Raw genomic sequence first — 9,545 nt, 5'->3', positions numbered from 1 at the left:
GGCAGCCTCTGCTAAAAATAGACGCACGGTTGACGCTGTGGCCATGTCTGCAGGGGTCTGTCCGTCCTGAGGGAGTGTCGGGGAGACATCACCAGGGTCCTCAAACAGCCCATGGGAGTGAAATCAAGTTTGAGCCCCAACTTGGAAACCCCCCTTCCCCCTCCACTTTCCCAAAAAATCCCCCTAAACTTGAGAGCTGCAGTATTTATATCAAGATCCAAAAACAGATCCTGTTAATAAGTCAACACACTGCTCAATTAATCAAGTTTTAAGGAGCTCATGGCTGCTTAGACTTCCTTGTTGTGGGGCTGAGGAAGATTGATTGAAATAAAAGGTGGAAAAATATACTTTAAATCCCTATAAGGGCCAAACTCAGACACACAGTCCTCTCCATTAATCTGACGGCGACTGAACTTGTCACGTCTGAATGAGCACCGTGGCAACTTTTCAATAAAAGTCAGGATTCCAGTGCACTTGAAGTTGTGTGACGTGATTCCTGGAAGGCTTTTTTCCTCATTTCAGCACCAAATGTTGGTCCAAAGACATCACAGAGAGCATAAAAGCCAGTCTGCTGATGCACCTTCCTCATTCTTGTCACTCCTGTTATCCACACCTTCATCTCCCAACTTCATAACAATAAAACTCAATGAAAACAGAGCAGGTCCGATTAATGGGACCCACCAACAATGAGTACAAGTTGTCTTTTCTTTGCCAAAATGTTAACAGGAGTTGAAGTTTAGTTTGTCGCCTCCGGCTGTTTGTAGCAGTCTTTCCTCCGAGTTTATTCAATACCTGTAGCTTCAAACAGCAGCAGGGTCCATATAAGCATCTCCGAGGCGGCTGAGTGGCGTGTGTTTATGCACACGGAACAACAGAACAAACCTTATTAATTAGTCCAACTTGTAATTCTAAATGATCAGGAGCTAACAGTGTGTACACTTCTTCGCTTCACACAGGTGAGCTGTCACACACACACAGCCAGTGTTTATAAGTTAAATCAATAGCGGCTGTCCTAAGGTTCAGCTCTGACCTTCATCACAGCTGTGAGGGATTTTTTATTTTACTGTGTGTAAAGCAGGAGTTGGATTATCATCGTACACGGACAGAGTCGTCCTCAGATGTATTCATACCCCCCGATTAAAGAAGGAAAAAAACACACACACACAAGCAAACAAGCATGATGGGACCAGTAAACTAATATTTTCTTGAACAACCCTTTGAGTCAATCAATGCCATCAAGTGTTTTCTGTAACTCTCCATCAGACATCTGCACCTGCTGACAGCTATTCTGATTTCACTGCTCATCAGCAAAGTGCTCTAATTGGCCCGGGACATATTTTTATTATTATTTTTTAAACTATTCTTTTCAACCACAATTCAAAAGCAATGTCCCATTTCACTAAATTATAATTTAGCAATTTTTTATTTATTATTACTTTTTTCAGTTTCTAGTTATTTGAGTGACTGTTGTGAATTTTGCCTTTTCTTTAATGGAAGGATATGAATACATCTGAGGACGACTGTACATCACTGTTCAATCTGGCTCACTGTAGGATCTATATATGGAGTGTACTAGATGTCTTCATAGAAAAATCCCCCAAAAAAGAAATTGCATCATTGTACGAGTAAAAGAAAGAAGAAGAATGTGCTCTGTACAGTCTGTGTGTACACATCAGAGGGAGAATTGGCTACAGATGATGATGCCTCCAGTGTCCTAACAAATGTGTCCCTTACCACCAAATGTATTCATACGCTTCTATTAAAGAAAAGGCAAAATTCACAACAGTCACTCAAATAACTAGAAACTGAAAAAAGTAATAATAAATAAAAATTTGCTACATTATAATTTAGTGAAATGAGACATTGCTTTTGAATTGTGGTTGAAAAGAATAATGTAAAAAATAATGATAAAAATATGTCCCGGACCAATTAGAGCACTTTGCTGATGAGCAGTGAAATCAGAATAGCTGTCAACAGGTGCAGAAGTCTGATTGAGAGTTACAGAAAACACCTGATTGCAGTGATTGACTCAAAGGATTGTTCAACTAAATATTAGTTTACGGGTCCCGTCATGCTTGTTTTCTTGTTTTTTAAAAAATATTTCTGTTGAACCACAATTCAAAAGCAATGTCATGATTTTCATAATTTTTTTATTTATTATAATTTAAACTTATTTCAATGACAGCTGTTTTTCCTTCTTTAATGGGAGGGTGTGAATACATTTCAGGACGACTGTACGTCCACAGGCAATTAAAATGGAGCTAAATCTGGATAACGTGCAGACATTTCACGTACGTTGTACATGCTACAGTCACAAGAGAACCTCTTGTTCTCGTGGCTACTGCTGCTTATATGCTGGGAGTCCCCACGTAATCAGCCGCATTAGCTTTCCTTTTAGATAAGGTGGTGCTCATGTGTGCCTTTATTTTATAGCTACAGTAGCGTTCGTGACAGGGATGTTATCCAGAGACGATGCGTTCACAGTTAAAGCCGTAACCTCCAGTTCACCAAGGTACAACTGAAGTACTGTGTTAGTTTATGGTGGTTTAGCAACAAGTTAAATCAGATGATTTTAAATTAGCTGAGCTGATTTATAGATCTGTATCAGACAATTTATCTCTTTATTTCTTCGTTTTTTTCCCCATCAATTAAATGGGAAATTTCTGACATTTTCTGCAGCTCTCTCAAAGCTTTTCACTCCGACTTGGAGTGTGGTCTCTGGGAAAACAATTAGAAACGCTTTTTGCATGTGTTCAAAGTGATCAACCCAACCCTTAGCTGCCACGCCTCCCCCTCCCCCAGTCAGTAACAAAGACTTTCAGTTAAAATTCTAAGTTGATTTACCACCGATGACTTCATTAGGTTGTTTTTTTTTCAGAATTTCCTTCAGAAGCTGTTATGAAAGTGGCCTTATGGACCCAGTGACTCTCCTCGTGACAAGTAAACTCATCCTGATTTGTAAAACTGATGGAGTCAACAACTTAATAATCTTTACGGCTTATCATTTGTAAAACTGATTTTTATTACTCATTGACAAACTAATTGCCACAAACACAGCTTTCTTTTACGTGATGCCTTATGAGAAAGCACCATTAAAAGTAACTCAGATGCCTCCTTAACCTCCAACTAGGACACAGAGCTACATCATCCTTTCAAATAAGCTTTATTCTTGTTATGTCACGAGGTCAGGTGCTATGTTAGCTGCTGATTTTACCCATAAGGCCTTGCTGCATCCACGCTGTGTCATGGTCACCCACCTGCAGCATGTGGCCCCGGTTTCGTGTTTCACTGGCGACCAAAATACTCCAGCGAGTCGAAGGAAAAGACGGCAGAGAAAGAGCGGCTAGGTTTGTTTTTTTAACATGACTTATTGATTAGCAGATGAATCATTGATGGACCGAGTCCTTGGAGACGCTGTTATGTGTCGGTCGTCTCCATGTAAACTCTTCCTGGGTGTGTCTGTGACGTCAGCGCTTCATGTAACGTTATCTCAAGACAGTTTTACAGTGAAGAGGAGCAGGGAAGCATCAACTGTACGGAGCCCCAGAGTGCTCAAAAATAAAATGTATAGGCGACAGTTAAATTAGTTGTGACATGAACTGTTGAAAATGTATAAATCACACAAATACAGTCATGATTCGATAATCTAAGCGTAAAACCTTCTTTTATGTCGGATAGCAAGGCTGTCGGATTGTCAAGACGGAGGTCGAGATACAAGGAGGGCTTGATGCTGGAAGGCTCATTTGTCGTTAATATGTATTGTTCATAGTTGTTATAATAACTAGTGTATCGTTAGAACATTATGCATCGCTGGATTTCACGCGTATTGGACCGGTGCACTTGTGCACGGGCCCATCGGTTGACATCAAAGGTAAATACGTTCAGACAGCAGGCTAAAGTGATCTAAATCCGATTTTTTTGTTTCTCCTATGCGACCTGTATCTGGTCTTTTCATGACAGTTGGGGGGGGGGATGAACCACTTCCACCCTGAGGCAGCGCTCCAACGGGGTGGAAGTGGCCGGAATGCACAGGCAGTACTTGGCTGCTGATGCCAGTTTATTTAGTGGTCACACATCTGTTTCCACCATTGGTGGCGGGGGAGTGGCAGATACGCTCCACCGTTACCATCCGTGTTTACTTCTGCAAACACTGAGCATGCTCGCTGTGTGTGACGTCGTTGTGTCCTCTTCTGTGCATGTGGGACACTTTTGGGTCGTATGAAGTTCACACAGCAGATCACATACAAGTCACATTTAATTGGAAATGTGAACGAACTCGCAAAAAAATCGGATTTCACAAAAAAATCAGAATTGGTCATTAAGTCCTGCAGTCTGAATGTAGCCAATCTGTGGGATTGTTCAGTCAGATAATACGCCATTATCCTGATTTGTGACATAAAATGTCATGTCGGAGTTGGAATCCAAGGCTGTCGGTATGTTTAGGCTGTTTTTAATGGGTTAGTTTTTCCTAAAAACCTGTCGGATAGCAAGGTTTTCGAATCGGTAAGGGTTGGAATGTCAAGTCAGGACTGTATTTGCACAATAATTTAAGGAGTTCGGATTATTCTTTTCAGTTTTTAGTTCATGTGAACTTTTTTTGTTTCATAGCGTCACTTCTCATGACGGGTTCAGTTTTCTTTATGTAGCCAGTTAGCATCTGTTAGCGCAGCAACAACAACCATCCGGCTCCTGCTGTAAACACACAGTTGTTACAGGTACTAACCTCTAACCTTGTTAGCTAGTCATCTGGCTAACTAGCTAGCAAGCTATTCTGAATTCGGGGGTTGTTTAATCAAATTTTGCAGCGTAAGTTGAGTTTTACTCCTGAAAGCGATTAGAAAATTATAAAAGGGGCCTCTGGTTTATTACTCAGCATCAAAGTGAAGCGAAAGTGTTGTCAGTTTATTGTTAAGGGTTAAGGGTTTCAGGGAACGTTAATATGAAATAATAAAAGAAAATGCAAAATAAAATAATGCTATATAATAATGAGGTGAATTTTTAAAAAATCAACTATTTCACAGTTGGTTCATTTACACATTTTACACAATCTGTTCTTATGATTATTTATTTAATATTGGTCTCTTTGGGGTTCCGTGTATGTTAGAACGGCGACACATAAACAACAGTGTGTATATGTTGGATGCACAGGAGGATTAAAGTCCTCATATGGGTGATGGTACAAGACAAACAGCTCTGTCTAAAATGATCATTATGTGTGTTTTACTTTGAAACAACCTGACGTGAAACCTCGCTGCTTCCAATTTCAGTCCTCACAAAAAGAAACACCAACAAGCTTTTTCTTTTCTTTTTTTTTTTTTTTTAAATATAGAACATTTTATTCCAATTTGAGTAAATGGTGTTGAAATTCTGAAGTAAAGGTTTTAATATCAACAGGACCTTTGCATTTAAATAGTAACACTTTACATGCCTTCATCCAGTGACAATGAAAAGCTCCTTTAAAAAGTTTTTTTTTGTCATTTATTTTTCATATTTCCCTTGTAAGAAAGAGTTCAAGTATAAAAATTCCCAACAGTGTAAAATAGCCCATCTGATGAATATTAAGCAAAAGAAGCACAGCTACTGAAACCTCGACAACGACTATACATTCTAGTAGAGAAAAAAGCAGCATTTTTGCTTGTTTTTGTCAAAGTTATGGTTATTTTTTTTTCTCCTCTTATCTAAACACAGAAGAGGCAGAGTACAATCTGCATGCAAACAGGTCTGCATTTAAATAAAGTTCTTCCATACAAAAGGCATTAAGCTAATATTTAATGTTCTAAAGAATCAAAAAGATAAAAAATAAAAGTACAGTGCACGTAACAGTATTTTAAATAACTCCTACATCAACATTTTTGGTTGAGTATGTTAATAATAATAATAGTTGTAATCATAATAATAATAATAATAAAACTAATCAATAACTTATATATGCCTTGAGATGAGTACATAATAATATTATTAATACAGTACCGCCACTAAGTCTCTACTCTCGTCAACATAGTCAACCCTCAAAAATAAATATCTTAAATAGTAGATTTCTCTCTTTTTTCAGTTTTTTTTTTTCTTCTTCTTCTCTTAAATAGCAGTAAAAATGTAAGGCACACGGACCAACGTAAAGTCAAAGAGGAGACAAGCCCCTGTTCTCTCTCCACCTCCCCACCTGGTGTTCTTGACAGACATGAGGCAGGCCAGTTGTCAGGGTGGCTTTGGTTGAAGTGTTTGTACCTGACGCCAGACTGCAGCAGCAACAGAGGTGGAAATGCTGACAGCGGCAGAGCGGCGGGGGGCTCCGCGGCGGGTGGAAGGGGGTGTAAAGTCGGTTCCCAATGGGCTCGGCCGGGGATTAAAATGTGACAGCTCAACAAACGAGCACAAGTGATGCGTTCTTTCCAGAGTGATCCGTCTGTGCGGCGCTGGAGCGGCTCTGTCCAACCCCCACCAGCAGCTGCTCTCTCTCTCTCTCTCTCTCTTTTTTTTTTTTCTTTCCCCCTTTCTCTCTCCAGAAGAGAGAAAATGCCACTGTGCTGCCTTTGTCTTCCGACTGCTATGTGTGCAACTCTGGATGTATGCGTCAGTGTACGTGTGAGCGAAATGTGGAAAAGCAACAGATTTAGTGTTTCTCATTGTCTGAGGCCGTTTTCAACCTCCCTCCTTTTGTCAGTGCCTTTGTTTTGTTTGCCAAGTTCCCCTTTTAGTCCAAGAGTCGAGTCAGAGTTGATGACATTTTCAGTTTTTTTTTTTTCTGTCTTTTTGTTTGTTGTTGTTTTTTTTTTCGTCTCATGGTGATTTGTTTGCTTTGCATAGGTCAAGAGGTCGAGACACAGAGTAAAAAAAAAAAAAAAAAGGGACATTCAGCATCAGGAAGATTTAAAAAAAAAAAAAGAAAAAAGAAAAAAGTAGTTCTTCAAATGTGTGTGACACGACAAGTTCCGACTCCTCGACTTCCTGACAGAGGTCACATAATAATAATAATAATAATAATAGCTAACACATTGGAAACGGTTCCATTTCCCTGATTATCAGAAAATATTAACTCCAAAAAATGCACTTGAAAAGACAAAAAAGAACAAGCAGAGCCCTCATTGTGTAATCATGACAGTAATAAATATAAATGTTATGAGGGCATTAAATAACTGAAAACACTTGTGGAACACGACAAGTGGAAAAAAAAAAAAAAAAAAGAGAGCATTTTCCTAAACTAACGTTAAAGACAGCAATAGGACTTGAAGGCTTAGTTGAACACCTATACCAACCACAGGGATTAGTTCCTGGATCTTCTCTCTAGAAATAAGTACTCTACTACAACGATAATAGTAATGATAATAATGATCATAGTAATAACAATAACAATAATAAACCGTTTTCATTATTTGTTCTGCGACTTTTTTTCATTTTCTGCTTTTTGTTTTTTTTGGTTGAAGCACAGCAAGTTGGAAAGTTACTGTAAAAAGTTCCCACCTCACCACCATCATCATCACCACCATCATCACCACCACCATCACCACCTTTTTAAAGCAACTCTGCCTCTGAGTTGCTGACACGTCACACTCTTAAGGCAACTCCCTCTTCCTTTTCCTTCGCTCCTTGTAGTAAATCAGCTGTGGCCGGGGTCGGGCCTCCTCTCTCTGCAAGTCCAGTGGTTGCAGTGGCTGCTACTGCATGCGGTCGGCCTGCAACTGCTGAGGCTGGTACTGGCCGAAGGCTGCGGCTGCGGCGGCGGCCGAGCCCGGGGCGGTGGTGGCTAAAGGCTGCTGGACCGCGTAGCCGTAGCCTGCTGTGGTCACGTAGCCCGTGGCAGCAGGGGAGGCGGCGTAAGGATACTGCTCGTATGCGGCGGCGGCGGCGCTGGCTGCGGCTGCTGAATACTGTGCATAGGCAGCTCCGGTGTAGTCGATGTACGGGGAGGAGGCGGTGGCAGGTGCAGCAGCGGCAGGCTGCACGTGAGGGATGACCATGCTAGGCTGAACGAAGGCCTGAGGGTACACGTAGTGGGCCGGGATGCTGTGGGGAAGCACACACACATGTGACAGTTTGTTTGATTCAGTAAGAAACAGAAAAATGTCAGAGTAAGCCCACCCTAAAACCCAACTCCACCACACTGCGGCCAAGCGCCCTCCCACCACCCAGCCCCAGTCCAATCCACCAGTCAAGAACACCAAGGAAATGCCTGCTAGTAGGGATTAGAACAATATAGGGTTGCCAAAATAGAAAACTCTGTGAAAAGAAGAGTGGAAGGTGAGGAACACCCAGAGGTGTTGAACCTTTGGGTGGCTCGAATCTGCTGAACAATCACATTTGTATGATCACATTTGGAGGAAGTGATGATGTCATGGTCTTTACGGGACACAACATGGGAGACGGGATTGTATTTTATTTTTGTTATTCCTGTTAGCGTCAGTTTTGTCGTGGAGACAGAACTGCAGAGAAGCATAGGGAGGTGGGATGAAAAGAAAAAGAAAACACAAGTTTGGGATCAGTAACCTGCAGCTCATCGGTCGGTCACTTGTGGATTTGGCTCTGGTGCCGTCGCTGCCTGCTGGAGGGCGAGCGGGGCGGGGAGGGGGGCTTACAGTGCCGGGGGCGGGGGTGCGAACAGAGGAGATGAGCCCAGGGAAGCATTGTGAAAATGTCACTGCCACTTTGACAGCTGGACAGTTTTAAAAAGGGACGCTGCTGGCCATTTCCCCCTCTGTGTCGGGACAAAGAGCCGGGGAGGCAGCGGGGGGAGCTGGGACTAGGCTCTGCACTGAGAGGGATGTTTCGATTAAATAAACAGTTCTGAACAATGAGCACATTCTGCCCTCCATGACATAGCCTTATCCCACTCCCCTCCCCACCTCTTCCACCAAACTCTAATCGGTCTGGAAACTCAGTTGGACGGCAAGCATGAGGGGAGCTTTTGAAATTTACACGACCGAGAGAAGTCAAGTGTCAACTTTTGACTGAGGATGAAAAAATTAATTTGAGTCTTTGATGTCCCCTCCCTCCACGTTGGAGATAAAAGTAAAGTCAGATTCAATCCAACGAGAAGCATCGGGCTTAACAGATATTGGACAAGACTCCAGCAAACAGCCATGTGTGTGAGTCTGAATAAACATGGCTCATAAATCAAGAAGACCCAACATAATCAGTGGACATCAGGTGGTGACTTTGGAGTCTGGATTTGGAGAGAAAAGGAGGAGGAGGAGTGGAAAATGTTAGAAAGGCAGGATCTATCGTGGCAACCCTATTGTGAGCACTCCATTATCCAATCCAATCCACATCTCAACCGAAAACAGTGGACCAGGAGAAAAACAGGAAAAACAACAACAGCAAGGTGTCAGAGAGGAAGAAATATGTAAAAAAAACAAAAAAAAAACAAAACAAAAAAAACTGAAGTTTATCTCAAATACGCCGACTACAAGAACAACGACAAGGCCACGGCACAATCACGCAGACAAAAACGTGAAAAGAGGAGGTGTGAGCTCAGTAGGTGGGCATGTAGAGGACTGATGTGGCATCAACACACACACACACACACACACACACACACACACACACACACA

At 41.7% G+C, this 9,545-nt stretch overlaps 1 protein-coding gene across 1 annotated transcript in view; it reads right to left on the bottom strand.

Annotated features, from left to right (window-relative positions):
• Nucleotides 1-5,305: 5,305 nt before the first annotated feature.
• The window catches only part of rbm24a (RNA binding motif protein 24a), an 11,642-nt gene continuing 7,402 nt past the window's right edge, over nt 5,306-9,545 (bottom strand). The window contains exon 4 of the mRNA XM_008306606.1: nt 5,306-8,001. Coding sequence (XP_008304828.1) covers nt 7,653-8,001 — 349 coding nt within the window. The 3' untranslated portion in view covers nt 5,306-7,652. The remainder of the gene's footprint in view (nt 8,002-9,545) is intronic.

The sequence above is a fragment of the Stegastes partitus genome, unplaced genomic scaffold (assembly GCF_000690725.1).
Source record: "Stegastes partitus isolate 25-593 unplaced genomic scaffold, Stegastes_partitus-1.0.2 Scaffold46, whole genome shotgun sequence".
Lineage (NCBI taxonomy): Eukaryota > Metazoa > Chordata > Actinopteri > Pomacentridae > Stegastes > Stegastes partitus.
This window is presented reverse-complemented; position numbering and strand designations above follow the sequence as displayed.